Source organism: Monodelphis domestica, chromosome 2 (genome assembly GCF_027887165.1).
Source record: "Monodelphis domestica isolate mMonDom1 chromosome 2, mMonDom1.pri, whole genome shotgun sequence".
NCBI lineage: Eukaryota > Metazoa > Chordata > Mammalia > Didelphimorphia > Didelphidae > Monodelphis > Monodelphis domestica.
In genome coordinates this window covers 179,828,364-179,853,366 of record NC_077228.1, presented here as the reverse complement: position 1 = coordinate 179,853,366, position 25,003 = coordinate 179,828,364, and the positions used below count along the sequence as shown (strand labels likewise).

Here is a 25,003-nt window from a genome sequence, read left to right as displayed (position 1 = left end):
GTATCAGCATAGAATGGTTGGGTTTGTCCTTGGCCGAATAGAAGGGGCCTCTCTTGGGATTCTCCCTTCCCTTCCCTCCTCCCCCGAAGCTGGGGAGCTCAGAAACCTTCTAAGAATCAGAAAAGACTTTGGGGAGTTTATTTCATAATATTCCTGAGCCCCAGATGGCTCCTCCTCACGCCTTACGCCACCTATAATATACTACCAGAGACCCTCAGCACGCCCTGGAATGCTTCTTCTCTTCCCCACTACGCCTGAGCCGGCCCTGCTCTGACCCACGTCCCTGGTGCTTGGGATCTCAAAGCCACCGAAGGACTTTGGCCTGGATCCCGGCTAAGACTGTCCTGACCCCACCAGGCAAACCTTGGGAGAAGGAGGCACCAAGGGCTCATGGGTAACCCTTGTAACCTGGCCACTTGGGATCTTTCTTCTCTGTCCATCCTCTGATTGAGTGGATTTCAGCATGTATGTGTTGAGCGCCGCACACTGAGGAGATAATGGGCCCTGCTGGCGTACACACACTGGTACATACGAAGATGGGTGAGACTAGAAAGCACGTAGAGCCCTTTAAAGGCCGGGACGTTGGCACTTAACGTTCCAGTGGGCAACAACAAGACATTGGCGTGCAGCTTGGTGGGAAATAGTGTGCAAATGGCACAAAGTGGCCTACTTGTCTTCTCTGATTGGGGTAAAGCCGTCTTGGTTTCCTTTCCTGATCTTTTACTAGCTACAGTAGCAAAAAACATCTCCACTTCTCCACGCACACACTTCCATGCGGGTTGGTTGGAGCTCTATTGGGCTCCCCAATTGCTCTTTGGCTGCAAGCATGGACCTGAAAGTCATGGACCCAATAGTGGGTGTTTCTTGGACAAGAGGGCTCCGAACCACCCTAATCTGGGACCCTGGAACTAAAAGTGTTGGAAGAGATCTTCCTTCTAGACTAACTCCCTGTAAAGGGGATGAGCTCAAAACCCAGAGACTTGACCAAGGCCATCTAGCTGCTTAGGTTCCTGTGTGTCCTAGAGATCCTTTGTCCCCGATGCCATTCTTCCTTGGGAGCCCCTCTTTGGTGTTATCCCTCCTAGGGAACTATGCTAGCCACTGAGGATACAGAGAATAAAACAACCCACACTCTCCAGAAGTTTGCCTTCCAATGGGGAAGACCACAAGGACACATATCTGTATATAAATAGAAAGTGGAATCAGTGTATTATGGTTTTGTTGGGGGGTTTCGGTTTTGTATGTGTGCTCTTACATAAGTGACCAATAGGGAAGTCTGCTTTGCATAATAAATAAAAAATTTTTAATTATAATAAAAAGAAAAATAAATAGAAAGTGAAAAAATGCAATTATTTCAAAATAATTAAATACAAGGTGGTTTGAGAGGGAGGCCATTCGATCAGGAAAGGCTGTTCTTTTAGAGAGCATGATGCTTGAGTTGCATGTTTACGAGAGGAAGACAGGGGCATGGGGTGGAGGTCAAAAAGAGAATACATTCCAGGCCTGGGGAATGGCCATTGGAAAGGCCTGCCCTGTAAGGGCAGCGAGGTGGCTCAGTGGATAGAGAGCTAGGCCAGGAGACAGGAGGTACTGGATTCAAATATGGCCTCAGACATTGCCCAGCTGTGTGACCTTGCGAAAGTCACTTGACCCCAATAGTCTAGCCCTTACCAAGCCAATATTTAGTATTGATTCTAAGACAGAAAGGCTTTTTAGAAAAAGAAGAAAAAGAATAGATTCAAGATGGCTGTGAGGAACAGAGAGAAGACCAGTTTGGCTGGATGGCAGATGCTCTCACTCACTGACCAAGTTTTAAGTGAAAGAGTAAGAAGATGATACTTAAAAGGAGGCTTCCCCCCCCATCCCCCCCTTTTAAGAGGCATGATTTGTGTGCACGTGTGAACAGACAAGTGTCACACTTACATAGCATTTAATTAAAAAAGAAATTACTAAGGGCCTAGTTTGTGTGTGGCACCATGCAGGGGGTGATGCAAAGACAAAAATATTCTGGACATAAGGAGCATTCTGTTGGATTTTATATACTTTATCTCATGGGTCCCCAACAGGATGATGCCTTGCACAAGAGCTGTGGGGAGCTATAAAGATTCACAATAGTATCCTATATCCATAGGGGACTTAACAAAGGAACAGATACAAAGGCCCTTCCAACAGCCCCAGGAAGAGTAGACCGGGCTGGGATTTTTGTTTTGTTTCATTTTGTTTTCCATTAAAAATTTCATTTTTAGAAACATAGCAGGGTAGAATGCTGTGCCCCTCGGGGTCACATAGTGTCTGAGATCAGATTTGAACCCTGTCCTCTTAAACTCCAGTTCTGGCCCTCTATACACACGCTTAGAGCGTTCTTTGCTTAAGGCAGTCTTAACATTGCATGCATTTTGTGATTACGTGTATACAGTCTATACATTCTCCCCTATTGATTATAAGCTCCTTGAGGGCCAACTGGCCCTGGCCCCTGGGAGGCAGTTATGCTTGCTGATGGATCAGGAGTTGGTACCTGCAGCTCTTTCTCCACCAGCACCCCTGGCAGTAGAGGATGTTTAATTCAGGGGATGGTTGTCAGAAACCATTAAAAATGCAGGCAGCAATGCAGAACATTAGCCGGCTCATGTCAGCAAGACATCCCGGTGTAACTGGAGCCAGGGAGACACGCACGGGGCCTGCTTCTCCTGCTTCCAGCCTTGGGCTGTTCTGGGATGGGGAGGTCGGGGAAGCCCTGCTTCATTTCTGTGGATCGCAGCGCCACATGTGTGTCCATCGATGTGGGGGAAGGAGCACGCGTGACAAGGCGCTTTGGGTGGTTTGCTCTCTGTTCTATAACCTTGGCCTCCAGCAGGCTCCCTCCTGGTGTTGGAGTGCCAGGAAGTGAAACTGCCCCAGCTGCTGCTCAAGGCCCAGCACAGACAGCCCAACAAGTTCCCCACCCCCAAAAAACAAAATAAAAACGAAACCCAAAATGGGGTAGATGATCTCTCAAGTAAGCTTAGCCACCCATACACAGGCTCTTTATTTTTCCTTTGCCCATCATCTCATCGAACAAGCGCTTGGGAGCATCTTAAGTGCTGGCAGCCCAGGCTCCTCCCTCCAGACTGCCTCTGGTTCTGTTCTTTACATTGCCGGAACCTCAGTCCACTGAAGTCATCTGGGTGGTTGTTTTCTAGCTAGGTCTTGGTTTCCCCAACAGGTGGACCTATGCCATTTGTATCTAACTATGCATTTGTTTTCTTGCATTTCAGTCGTTCCAAGGAAGTCAAGGACGAGCTTACCTCTTTAATTCAGTGTGAGTGTCTCTTTTGGAAGTGGCATTAAATTGTTCTTTGCATCTTTGGAAGATGGAAAAAGCAACCCTGGAGGATAATTAAACAGTAGGAGCTGCAGCTCCTGTTCTGATGAGACCCTGCCTAGGAGGACATAAATTAAAAAATACAGTCCGTGGAGGATTATGTTCCCTGCTTTGCTTCTGATGGTCACCTCAGGGATATTTGTTTTTCTATTTTGGGAGAGGGTGGTGGGAGGGACTAGAGAGACAGAGGAATAGCTTCCAAATTAAAATGTCATCTCTCTGCGTGTTCCCCATCTTTCCCTCTCTCTTTCTCTCGCTTACACACATGCTTGCTCGCTCTCTCCCCCTCTGTCTCTCTGAGTTTCAGGATGGTGAAGTGTTTCCTGAGAGCCCTTGCCTCTGCCCTCCCCACACACATTCCCCAGCCTCCTCAGGAGAGTTTTGTAACTCCACAGAGCCCACAGGATTCTTAGAGGTCTAGAATGGCAATATGGGAAGACATCAGAGACCTCTTCTCAGAGTAAAGTTTTTAAATAAAGATATAGAGATAGCGAGCTAGCTAGATTGATTACAAAGGAACCAACGTCGTTGACAGCTCCCAAGTGTGTTTGTGGTCACAGACTTAATCCTAGGTTGAAAAGGCCCAGTCTAGCCCAGTGTGCTCATTTTAATGGTAAGGAAGCCTGAGGCCCCCTGGAACAGTCCAACACACTCAGCAGGAAGGACAGGTCTCAGGGTTGGCCAGGTTAGTAGAGCAGCTCTATGCCCACCCCACCAGCCCAAGCAGCGGGGCACGTGCCACAGTTTCCCTGGAGAAGGTAGGGATAAGATCGAGTACATCTGGGCTCATTTGGGAGGTATTCACTGACCTCCCATTGGATATAAACTCCCTGTAAAGGGGATGAGCTCAAAACCCAGACACTTGACCAAGGCCATCTAGCTGCTTAGGTTCCTGTGTGTCCTAGAGATCCTTTGTCCCCGATGTCATTCTTGATGTCGGGCTCAAAAAAAGAGAACTTTTCTATTTTAAAACAAATTTATTGTTATTTTCAGTTGTGTCTCACTCTTTGTGACCCCATTTTGAGATTTTCTTGGCAAAGATATTGGAGGTTTGCCATTTCCTTCTTTAGCTTATTTTATACGGGTGAGGAGAATAGAATAGTGACTTACCCAGGATCACGTAAGTATTTGAGATCAGATCAGATGCGAACTAAGGAAGATGAAGCTTCTTGACTCCTGACCCCAGAACTCTATTCACTGTGCCACCTAGCTGTCCAAGAATTATTTTCAAAGAGATTAATTACATTGGAAAGGATACTAGGTTTGTTGTCAAAAAACCTGGGTTCAAGTCCTACCCATCACCTGTCCCAGTGTGACCTTGGGCAAGTCACCTCATTCCTTTGGGCCTTGATTTCTTCATCTAGAACATGAGGGATCGAAGACTAGGTGACTTCTGAGAACCCTTCCAACTCTAAATCTTTCCTGATACTTGTTAACAGTCATAAATTTGTTGGGTTTGGATCTGGGTTCGAAAGAGAAGTGTGTCTAGCAAAGGGAAGCTTTCCTATAGAAAAGAAAGAAGGCTGTACCACAGCAAGCCAGTATCTAGCCCTGTAGACCATTGTCTCCAGCGGGCACACTGGACCAGAATGGACCAGTCTGAAGTCATTTTGTCCCTGGACTTTCCTCCAGCCTGCTTTGATCCCGAGTCATTCTTCCCTACCCCCAGCCCCCAGCCCTTCCCCAGGATGTGAGCAGCTGCTTTTGTAGGGAGTGCTTGGCCTTATTCATTTTTGCAGGTAGCTCAGCTCAAGAATTGAGGATGCAGATGCTGCTGGTACTCATCTCCCTCTTCTTCCCCCCCTCTTTGGCACAGAGTTAATGTGGGCTGTGGACCTGCAGAGGAGCGAGTGTTGCTAACGGGGCTGCACGCGGTTGCAGACATCTACTGTGAAAACTGCAAAACCACTCTGGGCTGGAAATATGTAAGTACGACGGTGTTTGCCCACTGGGGGTTGGGGCATGGCTTCTAAAACAAACTGAATGAGCACTTCCTGCATATCAGCACCACAGAATGCTTTGTCATCAAGACCCATCATCATACAGTGCCTTTCACATTTTCTCACGTCCTCTCAAATAACCCCCTGGGTTAGGTGCTGTCCCCATTTTACAGATAACGGAAGTCCAGCGAAGGTAGGAATCTTCTGGATTTGAACTCATTTGGGCTCCTATCCTGGCACTCTATAGCTGCCCCCTGGCTGTGTGACCCTGAGCAAGTCAGTCAGCCCTGCCTCAGTTTCCTCATCTGTCAAATGAGCTGGAGAAGGAGATGGCAAGCCACTTCAGTGCCTTTGCCAAGAGAACCCCAAATGTTGGACACAATTGGAAAATGGTACAGCAGCGCCTCCCCATCACTCCCCATTCTATCTGCCAGGGCCAGAAAGATCCCGTCCCATGCCCACATGATGGCCCTTCAGACGGACGCTAGAAGGCAACCCTTGTGTCTGTCTCCAACCCCTGATGCTAAACATGCTCGGTTCCTTGGGTAGCCCTTCCCCTTTCGTATTCTCCTTCCCTGCACTCTTCCCTGTGTGTTCAATGCTCTTTTTATAAAGAGAGCTGGTAGGAGCAGCGGCCCCTCTTCTCCATTTACCACCCCTGAGCAGAAAACAGCCTGCACCCCACCTTCGTAGGGAGCCAGTCTCAGACACGCAGTGGGGCAAATTATTATCCCGGGGGATGCCCCATTCTTTCCCGGGCGGGATGAACGAGCCGCAGTGACCTCCCCTCCCTGGCACTGGTTGCCTGGTGTCATGAGGATTTTTCTGGCTCTCTTTGTCCTGGTAATCCAACCCCAGATGCAGTTGCCATGGGAACACTAGCCATCGGATGAATTTCTTCCTTTTCATGCAGCGTTTCCTGAGAATAAGTGTGCACACATGCTTGCTGTACATATTCGCGGCATCTATTCTCAGTCAGCCCTCTGGCACTGGGCTGTTGTGAGAGTCCGTATATGAAAAAGAGGAACCTTGTCTTCAGAAGGATAATTTATCATGAATGATCATGAATTGCTTTGAGGTGCTCTGAACGGACAGCTTGGAGACCAGTTGCATTCTTCTTATGTCCCTGCCAGCTCACATAACCTTCCATCTTAAGATCAATACTGGGTATTGGCTCCAAGGCAGAAGAGTGGTAAGGGCTAGGCAATGAGGGTTAAGTGACTTGTCCAGGGTCACACAGCTGGGAAGTGTCTGAGGCCAGATTTGAACCCAGGACCTCTTGTCTCTAGGCCTGGCTCTCAATCCACTGAGCCGCCCAGCAGCCCCATAAAGTCCATTTTTATAGAGCTTTGTCCTTCTAGAGCTGGAAGGGATCACCTGGCCTAACCTAATCTTCTTGTTGATTTTTCTACTCCTCCTTTCCTCTCCCTGCCTCTTCTGTTGATCAGCTGGCTATCCAGCCCTTTGAGAGGGACGAAAGTCTGGATGAAAGAGAAGAGGCAGGAATCAGAGCTGGTCCATTTTTGCATTGTGGTTCTGAGAAAAGGTTCTGTGCGAGAGGAGATTGGAATTAAAAGCAAGACTAAGCTTTAGGGATTATTTATTGATTTCCTTTATCCACAGTTTCTCCATCTCTCCCATTTCGAGGGCTCCTTGAGCCGACTCTTGTTTTCTTTCCATGATGGCCCCATTTTGAGATTTTCTATAGGTGTCCAAGTGTGGTGTAGGTCCTTTTTTCTTTTGAATGTGTCGGGTCAGAAGGAGCAGGTGACAAATCTTCATGAGTGTCTTTACCTACCATCCCTGCTCTCAGATCCCTATCTTCTCCTATTCTGTTTTTCAAAATTTTATCATTCCACATCAGACAAACATTATCAGATATGAATACTTCACAGAAAACAATGAATCTCTTAAATATTTGAAAGTATATAGCAAGGGTCAGCCAGGTGGCTCAGTGGATTGAGCGCCAGGTCTGGAGACAAAAGGTCCTGGGTTCTAATGTGACCTCAGACACTTCCTGGCTGTGTGACCCTGGGCAAGTCACTTAACCCCCCCTTGCCTAGCCCTTACTACTGTTACCACTGTTCTGCCTTGGAGCCAATTGATTCTAAGATGGAAGGTAAGGGAGAAAGAAAAGGAAAGAAGGAAGGGATTGAATATGTTAAGCTATCCTGCTTGTTTCTTGGACCTCCTCCTATTTTTGTATACTTTCATCTTCTCACATTCTGAAATCTGTGCCCACGCCTACACGCAAATACGTTGTCATTGTTTAGTTGTTTTCAGTATCTTCTGAAATAAGTCAGACTCCTGATTCCTTTTGGATTTTCTTGGCAGAGATAATAGATTAGTCTGCCATTTCCTTCTCTCCCTAATTGTACAGATGAGAAAACTGAGGCAAGAAAGAAAACTCTCCGAGGGCCACACAGCTGCTAATGTCTAAGCTGGATTTGAACTCAGATCTTCCTGACTGTAAGCCTGGCACTCTATCCACTTTGCCACCTGGCTGCCCTATACATGAATATACAAATACCCAAACTCAGAGCTAGAGAAAGGCAAAATAAGAGTTGGTGGTTCTTAAGCTCTCTACCTCTCCAGCTCTATTTGTGAGGGATTTAACCATCAAAAACAATAGACCCAAGGACCTATGGGACCATGGATTGAAGTCCATGGATCTTAATAGCCCCCCTAGACAGAAAAGTTAAGTGACTTGGCCAAGGTCACACTGAGTCATGGAGGTGGGGTTTGAATTGAACACTGATCTCTGGCCTGAAATGGAAAAACTCCTGAGCTGTCGTCTAGGCCAGTGAAGGACAATGTCACACAAGTCATGTGTTAAGTGCCGGGACCGAGGAACCCCCACAAACAGCGCAGGGACGTGCATTCAGATGGGATGCTTGGCCATAACCCGTAAATGAACAGAGACCAAGTATTGTGGGGAGAGGACCGGGCGAGAGGGCTTGGAGCCTAAAGAAAGCACCCCGTCCCTGGGGTGAGCACTCCCTCCTCCGGGAGCTCGGTACCGAGGCCCGTCACCCGGTGGCCCGATGCTGCCCGGGTTTCGGTTCCTACATCCATCTTTATTTCCCCCTCTGGCCCTCCTGCCTCCCTCCACGTAGAACACAGCATGTGAGAGGCCAGTTCAGCAACATTAGGCAGCAGACCAGTCAGGTCCCACAATAAGTAACCACAGCCGGAGTGCCTGCTTGGGCAGAGGAGGGAGAGGGCTGCTGCCTGCTTCCCTCCCGAGCCACGGGTGGTCATTGCAGACACACAGGGCTCCGCGGATAGAGTGCCCGACCTGGAGTGAGTCAGGAAGAGTCGGCCTCCCGAGTTCAGCCCAGCCTCTCGCCGTTCCTCGCTGGGAGATCCTGGGCCAGGCACCTGCCTCAGTTTCCTCACCTGTAAAATGAGCTAGAGAAGGGCGTGGCAAACCACTCCAGTATCTCTGTCCAGAAAACCCCAAATGGAGTCACAAAGGGTTAAAGAGGACTGAGACGACTTAACCAATGATGCTGTTTGGTTGCATTTGTGCATCCAAATGCCCCTCCCCCGTGGGGGGCGCCGATTCGGTCAAGCTTGAAGCTGAGGCCCACCAGAGGTTCGGAGTGACTTTTGTCCCAAAGGGGCGCAGTAGAAGTGGAAGGACCTGCATCTGGGTCCAAGTCCTTTGGCTCTAGGTGAGCCCTCTGTCTCCTACTCCACAGGGTCCCCCTTTCTCCTGCTGAGCCAGTGTGCCCCTTCCCCGGACATGACCCCTCCCCCTCTCTTTTTGTGTTGGCCAGGAACACGCCTTTGAGAGCAGCCAGAAGTATAAAGAAGGCAAATACATCATTGAACTTGCACACATGATCAAGGACAATGGCTGGGACTGAACGGCGGGCGTGCCCCCACCCAGTGTCTGAATGAATGCCATCCGACTGAACATTATATCCAAGAGGGGAGAGAGTGACTGAACGCTTGGTTCCATCCCTTTAGAGGCTTTGGCATCGGAGCATCCTCCCACCCTATCTCCATCTTTATTGGTGACTGGCCTCTAAATTGCTGTCTCTCTGTCTCTTTGCTTTGTATCTGTTTGTGAGTTGACCCTGGCTTCTCTCTCTGTTCTAGTGTTGGCTAAAAACAACGGATGCACCGAGAGCTTGGCAGCATTCTACTTTCAGGAGAGTCCCAGGGACCCCCAGGGTGGGTGGCCGTGGCCCCTTGGTGTCAGGAGAGCAGGGGCGTGGGGCACGGGCAGGGAAGGGAGCCCCGAGCGTCGGGCCCGGGAGGGTGCAGGGAGGAACGGCTGCTCCTTGAATTCTGGGAACCTAGCAACCTTGAACCCATCAGCGTGTCCAAGAGGACAAAAAGAAGATTTAAAAAAATACCTCATGACTGAATCTCTTTGAAACTTCTGCTCCTGCCCCCCCACCACAAGGGGCCAGGTTAGGCTGAGAGGCGGCACGACTGCTGTCCAGGCAGTGGCAGGGTCAGTGCTCCGCATCCTCCCCTGCCCGAGGTCCCACTCGTGGTCCCCCGAGGTGATGGAGGGTTCAGGACCTAGTACTCCCCGGCCAGTCGGAGGCCTGGCTCTGACCGGCAGCCCACTAAGTCCTGTATTTTCAGGGGACAGCAAGTTAGGAGATGCTGCCAAGACAGCTCCAGTGTCAGGCAAGGAAACCATAGGAAAGCCAATAGAGTTAAAACGGCCCCATCTGCCTGGCCCATGACCCTTCTCTGAGCACAGTGGATGGGAATGAAGAAGCAGGGATTGGGGGGCCGTGAACCTCCCTGCTTCCCCGGGGTGGGTGGGTGGGAAAGGGACTTCCCCAGGAGCAGGGATGACTCAGTCTGATTGGCTTTGCTTCCAGCCCCGTCTTTTAAGCTCTGGAAGAGAAAAGCTTTGGAGATTATGGTTAATGTGTTCTGCAGGGGGACATTTCAAGCCCCGGCGTTATTTCCCTGAATTTGAATGGGGGAGAAGCATAGCAATTAACCAAAGTGGCACCGCGGTGGGGACTGATTAAATTTTGATGTCAAACGACGAGTAACAGAATCCTAATCTTACCTTTTCTTTTTGGGGGGTAGGAATGAGGAGGAGACATACGTCCTGGTATTAGGGGAGCCAGCCAGGCTCAGGAGGGAAAAGCTTTGTGTTGCATTTAATCATACACACTGTGATGTCTATGCTACAGCACTCCGGCCAGTACCTGGTGTGTGGTGTGAGGCCCACTCAAACTGAGTTCATTTCATTTCTCGGGCTTAACATACACTTTTATTTTCCTGATGTTCTTGGATGTCATTCTCAGCATCTCGGTTTCTGTGGAGGCCAAACCTCGAGAAAGAAAGCCAAGTCTCCATTGTCGCGAGTGGTTGATCCAGGAGCGAAGGGAAGCTGGGCCATGGAGTGGGCTCGGCAGAGTCAGGGAAGCCCTCTGGGATGCAGACAGAGCAGGTGACTGTGGGAGGGCTCCTAAAGAAACCCCGAGTCCAGGTGGTTCTGGCTCAAGGCTGACCTAGACCCAGAGGCCTGGAATCTCACACAAAACAGATTTTTCTTCTTTTGACTGGCTGGTACAAGACAAAAACAAGCAAACAAAAAAACCCACTTCTTTTCCTACTCACCAAGCCTAGTTTTTGATTCTTTAAAAAAAAAAAACCAACTAAGGATTAGAACCACATCAACCAAACCCAAATGATTTGGAGGGTTTTGTCCAGCCAGTTCTTGAAAAAACATTCTGGAAAAAGGAATAATAAGGGAAATAGGCATAGTGCATATAGCCTCCTAAAGGAATATTCTTTCAGCTTCCCCTAATCCTTTAGATTGCATCAGAATATAGCTTCAGTTTTCACATTCCCAGGCTAGCTTCCACTCCCTCCCTACTCAAGTATGGGCCCTGGACCCCTTCCTTTAGAGATTTGGCCTTCCCCTCAAGGAACCTTTCACCTGGTCTGTAGAGCTAAAAATGAAACGGAAATTTGGCAGGTTTGAAAGCAAACCCGGACATGGCAGCAAGACCAAACCCTGGCCCCATCCCTCTTTTTCTCCTAGGAAAGCTTCCACTGCTCGCCCTGTGTAGATGCAATTCAGACTCCTGGTGGTGCGAGGAGTATGGGAAAGGCGCGTGGCACCCCTCTGAAGAGCAGGCCCCCTTCATTAGGTTTCCCCTACACGTTTGACTAAACCATAAGTGCTTCTTACAACTTAGCTCCATCCAAGACTTGTTTAATGTCTAGCAGTATTGGAGGCCACAAACAAGAGCTCAAGCCCTGTCACATTTGTGGACTCAACTTGTTCCTTCTCTATTCATTTTCTTTTTCTTTCTTTTTTTTCCTCTTAAAATTTATCTACTCAGAGCATAACCAAAGACCTCACCCCCAGGCCACTGGTAGGTTCAGCTAACAGGGAGCTGCTGGGCATGGCTGGAAGGGTAGAAAGCAAGAAGGAAGGGAAAGGGGGGAGTTCTTTACCTCAGCCAGCAGCTGCCTTCATTTGGGACCGAAAAAGCATTAGCAGAATCACCATGCTCCACCTGGAATCGGGTGGTCTTGGCTTTGGATGGAGCCTTGCAGGCTCTGTGGGCTGCCCCTGGCACCAGTCTGGAAGCTGGATGCCGTTCACTCGAGTTGGTTGGAGCAAACCAGCTGCGACCCAGTTGGATGAACATGGGTGTCCATCTGGGTACTAGATCTCTATGTAAGACAAGGTCAGTCCGGGCTGGTAGATCAGGATGCACAGAGGAAGTGTCCCCCTTTCTACAAATTTCAAAGGGTAATATATACAGAAAAGAAACATTCTCTTGTGAAATATACTTTTGTAAATAATATTTAATTTTTTTAAATAATATATTTGGTGCTGTTTTCTCAGAGCCCCTGAGAGCACTTTTTATTTTTGTTTTGAAATTCTGCTGTTTCCTCTGCATTTTTTGAAGTCTGTTTTAAGGGAAACATAGATACTTTTCTTTTTTTTTTTTTAAAGTCTGTTATTAAAATCTGGGGAGGCAAGAAAGCTTCGCTTTTGCCCTTTCCTGGTGGAATTGACGTGTAGTGAATCATTAGAATGAATTGAAATGTTTTTCTTACACGAGTATTGGCTAGAAAAGAAAAATTAAGGTGAAATTGATGTTAGTTGTGGCTTTGAAGACATCCTCTCATTGGAAGGCCTTCAGGTCTATTGTTTTCAATTGTGCATTTTTTAAAGAACATTTTCCAATGGCTCCTGCTTTTCTTTTTACTGGGGACATTATGTCAAAGTTTACACACTTCCTGCAGCGAGATTTTTATTTTCTCCCCAACTTTGTATGAATGTATGTATGTATGTATATGTGTGTGTGTGTGTGTGATTTAAAAAAAATCGTTTGCACTCTGTCTCTTAAGTGGACCAACAGCACAAGCCATAGAGAATGCCTCTTACCATGCCATGTACAGGCAGGGCTGTTTGCAGTGCCAGGTCTCTGGTGCACCTTCCCCTTTTCCTTCTCTGTGGCACAGCTTGGATGAGCTAGAAATGAAATCTATCATCCTTGCGGAGATGCAAGAGTCAAACCTCTTTTCTATTTGCTAACGTGAGTGTATTAATCGCATTTTCTGTGGCTCCAAGTGTTTTAAAAGAAGCCTCACCATAAACAGTAACTGGTATTGGCAGAACAGACATGAGATGTACACATGCCTGTAGGTAAACAGCTCTGTGAGGTCCGACTCCCTCAGGCTCAGGAAGAGGCCTGCCTGGGAAATCCAATCCTGGAAAACAATCAACTTGTGTGTTTTTTAAGTCAGTCCAAAAATGAAAAACCACTACGGGGTGGGGGGAGGGAGGAAGAGACGTTGAATTTTCCAGTTAAAATATAATAAAATAATGTCCTGTGGCAACATAAAGGTACAAAGCTATTCTCAACATTACCAAATTCTTGATGCGTGCCCCCTTATGCTTTTGTATAACATTTTGGTAAGAAAGCGGGAGCAAATTCCCTTTTTTCCCCATTTTGCAGAGACTATCTTTTCACTACTTGTCTGTCTATTGATGCTTGTGTTTACAAACCGTATCTGTTGGGTTTTGGGGGTGGTTTTTTGGGGCATATTTTTTCAGGTCACTTTGCTTTGACAACAAAGGCAATTGTTTTTTCAATACGTTGTCTTCACCTTTTTTCCTGTATTTGTACATAGTGACTCAGTATTAGAAGAAAGTGCATTGTTTTCTCTCATTTCCAATCTGTGTTGGTGCTCATTTGAGAAAATAAAGTTTTCAATTATTCTGAAAGTGTTGGCCTTGTCTCTCCCAAATTTGATCCTTCACCATCTCTCTCTCACACACACACATACACACACACTTTAAAAAAAAAACATTATCTTAGAATGGATATAGAAAAGTAAGGGCTAGGCAGTGGGGATTAGCCAAGGGATTTGTCTAGGGCTGCAGTTAGGAAGTAGCCGAGGTGAGATTTGAACTCAAGACCCCATCTCTAGACTTGGCTCTATCCCTGACCCATCATCCTTTTATAAACATCATCCTTTTAATAAAAGTCCCATCTTAATTCATTTTGATATGTGAAACAAATCTAGAATTGGAAGGGAACTCTTAAGGGATCTCTTGGTATCACCTTTCCCCCCTCCCTCCCCTCTCCTTCCTTCCTCCATCTCTCCTTCCTCTCTTCCTCTCTTTCTCTGTTTCTTCTTTCTTTTCCTTCACTTTTAGAATACTGTGTATTGGTTCCAAGGCAGAAGAGTGATAAGAGCTAGGCAATAGGGGTTAAGTGACTTGCCCAGGGTCATACAGCTAGGTTTGGTTTTGGTCAGATTTCAACCTAGGACCTCCTTTCTCTAGACCTGCCTCTCAATCCACTGAATCATTCAGCTACTGGAACTGAGGACCATAGAATTGGTTTGCCCAAAGTTGTATGACTAGTAAATGACTAGCAGGGAGGAACTGGATGGCAAGATCTCCTGCAAGTATCCCTTCCTCCATATTCGTATACTCTGTCCAGCATCAGTGGGTTTCCACAAAATACATCTTTAGATGGAGCAATATTAAAGGTGACATTCCATTTCATGGGAAGAAAACTCAGAGGATTGACGCTAGAGCTGCCTATGTATAGAGTAATACAGGGACCAGAGCCAGGTAGGCCTCAAGCTATGAATGAGTGGGGAGGCCTTCAAGGCTTTGACTGGGAATCTAGTTTATTGGGTGTAAATGACTAGTCCAAGTCTACGAAGGCCTAGAAGAGGATGGAGTCTCCTGATGGTTTGCCAGGTCCCAAGATCATGGTCTCTACATACAGGGGACTCTGTGGGTGGCCCCTCAGGTGAAGAACTTCTGCTCAAACAACCTCCTCTTCTAAACCCTAATAGTGGATATTGACTAAACTCAAGACTAGAGGACATGCAGAGCACTGGGCCTCGAGAAAGCACCAGAAACGCAGGAGCTTTTCATTTTTAAGCTGTGTTGTGCCTCTTTGAAGACCCAAGTTAAGGAGATGGGAAGACTTGTTCCAGGGAGAATGTGACGTTCAAATGTTCTTCCCCAGGGGCGTGGAAGGGCACAGAACCAGAGGAGTCCCAATGAATGTGCCCAGGAGAAGATGGAACCTTGATTAGCTGTATGCTTCCCTTGGTGCCTGGAGCCCAAAGCTGCACCCGCAGGCCCTCTTTCTGCTGGTTCTTTCGGCCAGTGCCTTCTGATGTTATCTCTAGAACCAACAGTTCACATCAAGCTAAGTCTTGTGGAAACCCAGACAGAGAGCCCTGCCTGTGGGGACAGAATAACTTAACCCCTTGAAGGCTACCACTGCCCAGTACATTCTCTAGACCTAACACTTTGGGTGTCCTCCAGGGTTTTGGTTTTAGTAAGATCCACTCTAGGAAAAAAAAAAGAAAATTAAAATAAGATCCAACCAATAAGACCAAAACTTGAGTTTGGGAGAGGAGGAAGTTGGGGATTGATTCTGATCAGAGGTTCCTAACCTGGGCAGCCATAGGTGGAGACCCTATTATACATTTATTCCAGGGAGCCCATCGATTTGGGACATCAGATCTTTTTGTAATATAATTTTTAAAAGTCTTTTTCTGTGGTTACATGATTCTTGTTGTCTCCCCCCCCTTTCCAGAGTTGATAAGCAATTCCACTGCATTACATGCATGCAGGCATGCATTATCCCTCAATACCTATTTCCATATTATTCATTTTTGTAATAGAGCAATCTTTTAAAACCAAAACCTCAAATCCTATAGCCATATAAACAAGTGATCAATCATGTTTTCTAAGGCATTTCTACTCCTATGGTTCTCTAGATGTGGATAGCATTCTTTCTCCTAAATCCCTCAGAATTCTCCTGGATCATTAATCATTGAGTTTAGTAGCAAATTGTGGGACATGAGATCTTTAACTGAAATTTAGCATTTATTTGGATTATGAATTTTAAAATTGTAAATACATTCCGAGTAGTCCACAGGTTTCATTAGGTTCTAAGAAGGGCCCATGACATTAAAAAAAAAAAAAGTTTAAGTATTTATTTTGTTATTTCTCTTGGATATGTTAGCATCAGCTGGATATCCCCCTGCAGACACCGGGCTTTCATGTCAATTATTTAAGCTTTGAGATGAAACTTTCACCCTGTAAAAGTGAACAAAAGCTAGGTGACTAGGTCTAGTCCATTTTCTAGCCAATGGTTCATAGATTGACACTAAGCCTTTACTTTCTGTCCAACTGCTGAGACAATTGGGGTTAAATGACTTGTCCAGGGTCACACATCTAGGACGTGTCTTGAGGTCAGATTAGAACTCCAGGCCTTCCTGTGTTACCTAGCTGCCCCCACCATGGCAAATTTCTGTTGATCTACAAAATCTTTAGCCCCAAAGGGTCTTATTGCTTAAAACCTACAAATTTAAGGTGATTTCCTCCTTGGGCTACTCAGCTCTTCTCAGACTATTATCCTAAGACCCACCTCACTATGATGGCAGAGGGCACTGTCCAAGATAAACTGTTAGATAATTGACTAGTCTACACTGCAATGATCTTTCCTTCCTCCCTTTTTTCCTTCTTTTCTTTTCCTTTTGTCTTAGAATCAGCACTGTATATTGGTTCCAAGGCAGAAGAGTGGTATGGGCTGGGCAATGGGAGTTAAGTGACTTGCCCAGGCCACACAGCTACGAAGTATCTGAGGTCAGATTTGAACCAGGACCTCCTTTCTCTTGGGCCTGACTCTCAACCCACTGAGCTACCCAGCTGCCCCCTGTAATGATTTTTAAGAGGCCTCAAGATTGTGGATTAAGAACTAGAAGGTCATCTAATCCATTCAGCCCCTTCCTCTCCTACCCACCATTGAGGATCAAACTGAAGCCCAGAGAGATGAAGGAAACTTGCCCAAGGTTCAAATCCAGGTTCTCCGATTCCAGAGTCAGTCCCCAGCTATTTCGGGCCAGGTGACACTGGTCCCGGTGGAAAGGCAAATTTCAGGGATGAGACCCGGTCTATAGAAAAACTTAATATTGCGGAAAAGTCTGCATATGCAACCAGCCCAATCTCAGTTTAGAATAAGATTGGGGAAAGATTCCTCTCAGTTACCTTTTGCTGTTCTCATAAATAATTTCCCCATGACCAGTTCTGGTCATTTAAGCTTTCTTTTTCTGCTTCTTGGGCATACCCTTAAAAATGATACATGACAGTCTAAATACCTATTCTTTTTTTAAGCCTTTACTTTCTGTCTTAGTAATGTGTAATTAGAAAATTTTGTACCCTTCAACTACATCTCCCAGCATCCCTTTCTTCCTTATCCTCACTGTGTTTTTTGTGTGTATTTAGCACTCTCTCTTTCCCCCCATGTGCGACTGGGTGAGCTCTCTCTTTCTCTAGCCTTTTATTTTCCTTTTTGCTTCAAGTTATTATTAATACATATTATTAAATATAATACTTGGAACATTTTGGATATTAATTTTTAATCTTACAGTAACAACTCTAAGACAAGAAGCCAAGGGCTAGGCAAATGGGGTTAAGTTACTTATCCAGGGTCACACAGCTAAGACCAGATTTGAACCCAGGTCCTCCCAACTCCAGGCCTAGAACTCTATCCACTGAGCCACCTAGCTGCCCTTGCAAATATCTTTTCAATAAAAACTCATGTTAATGTCTTACTATGGTACATTATGTTGTATGGGCAATAGTAATATGGCAACCTCATACAACAATTTTGATTTTAACGTATGTAACCCAGGGGAATTGCTTGTCAGCCCCAAGAAGGGGGAGGGAGACAACATGAATCAGGGAATCATGGAAAACATGGGTAAATGCATTGCTGGAATAAAATTAAAATTGGAAAAAATTTCTTGGAGTCAGGAAGACTTTTCTACCCGAGTTCAAATCTGGTCTCAGACATTTGCTAGCTGAGTGATTCGGGGCAAGTCTGTTTCCCTTAGGTTTCTCATTTGTAAAATGGGCTGAGGAAGGAAATAGCAAACCACTTCAGTATCTCTGCCCCCCCCCCCCAACAAACAAACAAACAAACAAACAACTCCAACCAAAATGGAGTCACAAAGAGTCAAACTTGACTGAAAAACCACACAAAAGGAGTCAGGAAGACCTGAGTTCAAAACTAGCTTGTGCAACTCTGCACCTGTCACTTAATCCTGTTTGCCTCAATTTCTTCATCTGTATAATGATTTGGAGAAGAAAATGGCACACTGCTCTGCGTCTTTGCCGAATAAACATAAACCAAATGGAATCACACAGAGTCAGACACAACTCTAAAATGACTTGCAATAACGACTTGGCTCTAGAATGCAAAACTGGGAGCAATGGGTTGGAGAAGGAGATTTAGGCTTGATGGCAGGAAAAAAACTTCCTAACAATTACAGTGTTCTCAGAAGTGAGTGAGAAGACGGTCTTCAGGGGAAGTCTTCGGGGCAGGCTGGAAGGGTTGAACGTACGACCCCGTCCAATTCAGACTCTATAAAAACCGAGGTTAATGAGAGTTCCAAGATAATTTCCAGGGACTCATAATTAAAAAAAATTAAAAACAAAAGACAAAAATAAAAACAACACCCGACGATCCACAGTCGAAGAGGGAACCATTGGGAGTGTGGATTAAAGCACTGTCATCCTTCACTTTAGGAGTTTTTTATTGTATCTTTTTTTATTGTATCTGAGATAGTCCTGACACGGGCAAGATGGAAATATGTATGGAACTGAAACAACCTACATCAGACAATTTGCTGCCGAAATGCCAGAAATCAGTAGTCAAAAATTGTTTCTACATGTAATCGAGAAAATAAAATGGAAAAACAAAACAAAAACAAGTCTACCCAGGGGCCAGATCTTTGTTTAGAAAATTCCTCCAGCTTTATCTTGATTTTGGGCAGGGAACGAGTTCTTTCTGTCCTCCCACCCTCCCCCTCCTAGTGTAGATCACGCTCCAGGCAACCCTTCCCGGTCTAGTTGGGAGTTGGTCCTCTGCTCCAGGGATTAGGTGTCTTGTAGATTATTTCTGGTTGGTGTGCTGACGTCTGTCCCTTGAAGACATGCCTGTTTATGAGTCCATTCTGGCCTGTCTGTTTCAGACAAAAGCCATGATGACAGATGTGTGCTTGGGCAATGCTAACCCACCTCAGATGAGCGCTTCTCCCTTCCATCTCCCTTCCCAGAGTGGACTCTCGGTCTATAGGGAGCTTAAAGGGACTCCAACCTGGTCCCCCCCAGACTCTGCTGATCTTGTTAACTAATCCTGGGCTAGCTTCACTCAACACTCTCCCAGGTTGTCCATCTTAACTGTTTAGAATGACCAAAAAAAGCAAATTAACCTATTTAGCCTTAATTCACTGATTAACAGTCTAAGCCTGGACCCTGGAGCCAAGAACAATGGGCTTGGGGAACAATCTAATATTTGGATTAGCCATGCCCTTTCTTTCTCTTCCATTAATGTGAGTATTAAATCCAGGTGGAATCATTGAAGAGCAAGAACTAGGCAAACTGGGTTATGCAACTTGCTCAGGGTAAGTGTCTGAGGTCATATTTGAACCCAGGTCCTCCTGACTCCAGATCTGGAGCCCTATCTATGGAGCCACCCAGCTGCCCCAACTAATTGATTTAAAATTTTTTATTTTATTTTATTTTATTTTTACTCCTTACCTTCCATCTTAGAACCAATACCGTGTATGGGTTCTAAGGCAGAAGAGTGGTAAGGGCTAGGCAAAGAGGGTTAAGTGACTTGCCCAGGGTCACACAGCCGGGAAGTATCTTTTTTTTTTCTTTCTTCATTCAAAAGTGACCTTTTTTGTACAGCATCCTCAGTGTTGTGAAGACTAACTGCTTTATTTGGCTTATTGCAGCATAGAGAATTTGAATTTATAAAGTTTGCTACATTACACTTAAACACTACAGCAGTTCAAAACCTTTCAGTAGAAGAGGTCATCAAAAGCTCTCACTTTAACCAAAGGGAACATATTTAAACCCAGGGCAGGGCTTAAAAGATTCAGAAACCATTGCTTTGTGCTAAGAAAATCCAAAAAGAGGGGAGGGGGATTTTTTGAACCCAGAACTTCCTGCCTCTCTGGGCCTGGCTCTCACTCCACTGAGCCACCCAGTTGCACACCTGGCCCCCACCCCAATTAATTGTTTTAAAAACAACTTCATTCATCAATCATCAAACCGAGACAAGGTTTTTAATTTGTTTTTTAGTGGAAGGAGTGTTGGATCTGAATCCAAGAAAGACCCGGGGTTGAATCTTAATTCCAATACTTAATAGCTGTGTCACGGTGACTTTGTTTAGAATAGTCCACATTTCCGTTGCGCTTTACGGTTTTCTCATGACAACGCCAGGAGGCAGGGAGTGAAAGAGGGCAAAGTGGGTAGAGCCCTGGACCTTCAATCAGGAAGACCCGAGTTCAAAGCCAGCCTCAGACACAAGAGTTGTGTGACCCCAAGCTTACTCTCTGCCTGCCTCATTTTCTTCACCTGTATAATGGGGATAAAAACAGCACCTTCTTCTCAGAGTTGTTGCAATATCAAATAAGATCATATTTGTAAAGGGCTTAGCGCAGTGCCTGGCTACGAGTAGGCGCTGAAGACATTCTGGTTCTCTTCTGACCCTTTTGCAGATGAGAAAACTGAGACATTAATTTGCTTGTCACGGTTGTTGGGGGGTTCAAGTGAGATTATAGATGTAAAACACATTGAAAATCTTGAAAACACAGAAATGTTGGCTAGAATCATCACATACTTTCTAGTCTGTTCCCTGCGGGAGTGAATTCCAGAGAACAAAAAGTCAGTAGAACTTGGGACTTGGTGGCTTGAAGTACGCTCCATATAAATCACCCTCCCTGACCTTGGGCTCACTAGACCCATCTCCTCGGATCCTCCTGGTGGGTGGCCCCAGCAAGCAGCTGAGAAATGGTGGGTGAAGTCCCAAGAGCAGACCTTGCCAACACTAGCCAGCTGCTTTCTCTAGTCACCAATGCCCAGAGTAGGAAGCCAAGGTCTCCAGTGGCTGGCATCCCACAGACGGGTCATCTAGCTCAACAGTCTACTTTTTTTTTTTAAGTCAGGGAAGGAGATATTTAATGAATAATGAGAGCAGCTCACATTTTTAGAGTGTTTTCTGCTTTACAAAGCATTTCCCTTACAACCAAACTGCAAGACAGGAAGGAAAAAATATCATTAATCTCATTTTATCGAGGGGGAAGCAAAAACCTCCACGAGATTAAGGAATTTACCTAGAGTTTCCCAGCTGGTAAGTATCTGATCTAGCCTCCACCTCACGCCTTCTCATTCTAAAACCACTGCATCTTCTGCTATCCTGCAGGATCATAGAAGGGACCTTAGAGGCCATCAAAGATCAGCAGCCCCTTCCTTTTACAGAGGAGGACACTATGGCTGATAAAACCCAAGTAACTTGCCCAGGGTTACACAACTAGTAGATATCTGGGATGGGATTTGAACCCAGGTCTCCCCAACTCCATCCACTCAATTCCACTGCCTCTTAAATCTGAGACCTTTTTTTTGAGGCGGAGAGGAAAAAGAGTGCTCATCCTTTTTTCTCACCTTTATAAATGCACATCAGAAACAACTCATGACTATTTTGGTCTCTCACATTTAATTCTGCTGAGTGAAATAGATATCTTGAACTTTCAAATACTGGATAGACTTTCTGTTCTATTAAAAAACTATCAGCCTAAAAGCATCTATCCAGGCATAGCTAAAGAGCTGTGGATCATCAGAGAAAAATGCCTTCTCTCTTCCTTTAGGGGAAGTGCCTCCCCTCACAAAATTGCCAACAAAGAAGGGCCTTTGGATTTGGTGTTTATTGGCTTGAACGGGTTATTATACAAGGCAGAACCTAAAAGTTCTGTTTTTAAATTTTTTCCTTGAAGATCTCCCCCCCACCCCCACCCCCACCCCGGAATATTCTGAGTCTTGGGTTATTTGTTGGCTTTTTGGCAAGGAGTAAAGAAGGGATTATGTCTGTCTGACTGCCATTAAAAAACATGCATGCATTAAAGTTACCTTCCCATTACCTAGAGAGTGAAATACAATTCCCTCAGCTACCATTCAAGGCTCTCCACAAATGTGGCTTGCATCCATCTTTCCAGCTTTATTTCTCACTATTCTCTTTAATGTCGTCTATATTCTAGTCAAATCAGAGACCTGAACAGCCAGAAGTACTGCCACTAGCTCTAACAAGGGTTTCGGTCTTGTAGACTAGTGAGTCCTGTGGGAAGAACACCAGGCCCGGAGTCAGAAAGACCTCAGTTCCACTTCAGCCTCAGACACCTGCTGTATGAGTATTTTCACTCTCTGGTATTGTTTGTATCTCAGGGAAAATAATATGCATCAGGCCGTACTACAGACTTAAGATCTTGGGCACAGAAAACATGGAAAGATCTGGCCAGTAATAACCAAGAATGATGCCATTCCCCAAACCTTGTACCCTATTCTCTCAGCTGTGACCGTGTCAGAGGTCGTGGGACACTGAAACTAGAAAGGTTTTAGACATTAAAATCCACCACTGATCATTAATTTGAGTCTTATCTAGTTTAAGATATAATGCACTTTCTATGAAAATTATGTTAATGATTTAACCTAAATTGATGGACCAAGAAATTAAATGCTAAGACATGTAAAACACCTTTTAACTCTTTGTTAACTCTTCCACTTTGTTGAAAGGCTGCCAAGCTCATCGTGGTTGTGTAGATTCTCAGAGGCCATTTAATTCCAACCCTTTCATTTTCTATGTGAGGAAAATGGAACCCAGAGAGGGGGAGTCCAAGGTGAGACAGCTAGCCAGTGACAGAGCCAGGATGATGATCCAGGTTATCTAGCCTTTCAATCTGGTTCACTTTCTACCATGGAAAAGGTCTCCTATGATGGCCATTCTAGCCAAGGAAGAGAAAAGAATAACCTTACTCATTTAAAAAAAAAACCTCAGTCATAGTTAATCTGTGTGTGTGTGTGTGTGTGTGATTTATTTATTTATTTAAAACTCTTATCTTAAATATTGGTTCCAAGACAAAAAAGTGGTAAGGGCCAAACAATAGGGGTTAAGTGACTTGCCCAAAGTCATACAGCAAGAAAGTATCTGAGGCCAGATTTGAACCCAGGTTCTCCTGACTTCAGGCCTGGCATTCTATCCACTGTGCTACCTCATTATACCTACTATTTATTTTTTAATTTTTGTTTATTTATTTGTTTGCTGGTTACATTAAAATTCCCAGACATCTCCTTCCCTACACCATGTTTCATGTTTCTAGATATCAGTTCTTTTGCTGGAGGTGGACATTTGTAAGTTATTCTTCAAACATTATTTCTGTAGCTGTATATAATGTTTCCTTGGTTCCACTAGTTTCACTCTTCATCATTTCATGGGGCTCTTTCCATATTTTTTAAAATTAACCTGCTCATCATTTCTTATAGCACAATAGTATTCTGTCACAACCACACATTACAACTTGTTCAGTCATTCTTCAACAGATTGGCATCCCCTCCATTTCTAGTTCTTTGCCACCACAATGAGAACTATTATAAATATTTTAGAACACATGGATTCTTTTCCTTTTCACTGATCACCTTGGGAAACAGATCTAACAGTGGTATTGCTGGTTTTAAGGGTAGACACAGTTTTATAATTCTCTGGGCATAATTCCAGATTGCTCTCCAATTGAATCAGCTCACAGTTCCACCAACAATGTATTAGGGTCCCTGAGGAACCTTGATCATGAGAGAGGATGGCCCCGAATGTCAAGGATCCACTTGAGATCCATGAGTTAACTACCTTTCATTCATAGGATTTAGAGTTAAGAAGACACCCTTACGGTAATCTAGTCCGATGCCTTCATTTAACAGAAGAAGAAACTATGGTGCAGATTAGTGAATCTTCTCACTCAAGGTTCCAAGAATAGTAGCAAAGACAGAATTCCAGTGAAGGTGCTCTGACTCCAAATCTAATACTCATTCCCCTACATCATGATGCCCCTTTTAAGTCTCTGCCCAGGAAAATGTGTGCCCCACCAGCCCCAGTCTGGTGAACATCTTTCACTGGTAGGGTTGGTTGACCAGGTGAAATTCTTTCAGGTGCATTTACTGCCAAGAATCGCCTCCCTGGGTGTCTGTACTTGTAAACCATTTTTGCAGCGTGGGTCTTGCAGATATAGCAATAGCAACTCAGCCAAACTCAGGGTTGTTTTATATATGGTTTTAATAATGGAGTCTTGGGGGGGGGGGTTGCTGGGGGAGGAGGGGGAGGGAAGGGATTTCATTACATATTCCCAGAAGCCAAAATGTAGCTTCAGAATGTTTCTTAAATTTACGACTGTTTATGGTTTGTCCTCAACTTATTCTTTGAACTACCTTAATAAATATAGTTTAAATGTCCCTTCACAAAGGAGACAGAATAATCTGAATTCTTGTTTGAAGGCTGTTTGTGAGTTCCAGAGCAGGCCAAGCACATGGGGTGAACTTAGGGCTAGGCAGGGAGGAAACCTCAAAGCTGGGGTTCCAAAGGTTAGGGTGATGACAGAGGAGGGTGAAAAGAGGAGAGGAGAAAGTAATAACAAGAAGAAGAAGAACTCCTCCTCTGCTAATGCTCTCCTATGATGCTAATCAAGACTTAGAGACCCTAGGTTCTTGGGGTTCAGCACATGCTGTGGTAGGTGCTTTCAAGTTCAGAAACAGTTCAAGACTAAGTCCTGAGGATGATGGATTCAATGTACGTCTGCCATTCAGAGACCATCTTGGCCAACTGCAAAGAGGCTTTTTATTAGACAGCTTGCTTTTTGGTGGTCTTTCTTTTTTTGACCATAACAACTCAAGAAGAAGACATTTCTTGTAAGGTTTGGAAAGGGTTGCAATTAGCATTTGGTGAAATAAAAAAAGTGAATTTGCTTCAGGGAGTTCTCATACCAAAAATCTACACATTATTGAACATTCAGTTCAACTAACATTTTTTTAAAGTGTCTGCCATGGGAGCCAAGCCTAGAGAAAGGAAGTCTCGAGTTCAAATCTGGCCTCAAGTCCTTCCTAGCGGGGTGACTCTGGGCAAGTCATTTAAGCCCCATTGCTTAGCCCTGACCACTCTTCTGCCTTGGAACCAATACATAGCATTGATTCTAAGACAGAAGGTAAGGGTGGTTTTTGTTTGTTTGTTTGTTTTAAATTAAGTGCCTGTTATGTGCTGGGTGCTGGGGATACAGAGACAAAGATTGAAGTCCCTGTTGTCCTCAGGGAACTTGCAATACATGTTTCCTT

At 45.2% G+C, this 25,003-nt stretch overlaps 1 protein-coding gene across 6 annotated transcripts in view; it reads left to right on the top strand.

Annotated features, from left to right (window-relative positions):
• Positions 1-13,537, top strand: part of YPEL2 (yippee like 2) — a 128,989-nt gene extending 115,452 nt beyond the window's left edge. For 5 of the 6 annotated variants that reach the window (XM_007481790.3, XM_007481791.3, XM_056816490.1 and 2 more), the window contains 3 exons: positions 3,255-3,298; positions 5,178-5,286; positions 9,084-13,537. In XM_007481790.3, the coding sequence (XP_007481852.1) occupies positions 3,255-3,298; positions 5,178-5,286; positions 9,084-9,173 (243 nt within the window). In that variant the 3' untranslated portion in view covers positions 9,174-13,537. The remainder of the gene's footprint in view (positions 1-3,254; positions 3,299-5,177; positions 5,287-9,083) is intronic. The other variant, XR_001628002.2, reaches the window with a different exon arrangement.
• The last annotated feature ends 11,466 nt before the right edge of the window (positions 13,538-25,003 follow it).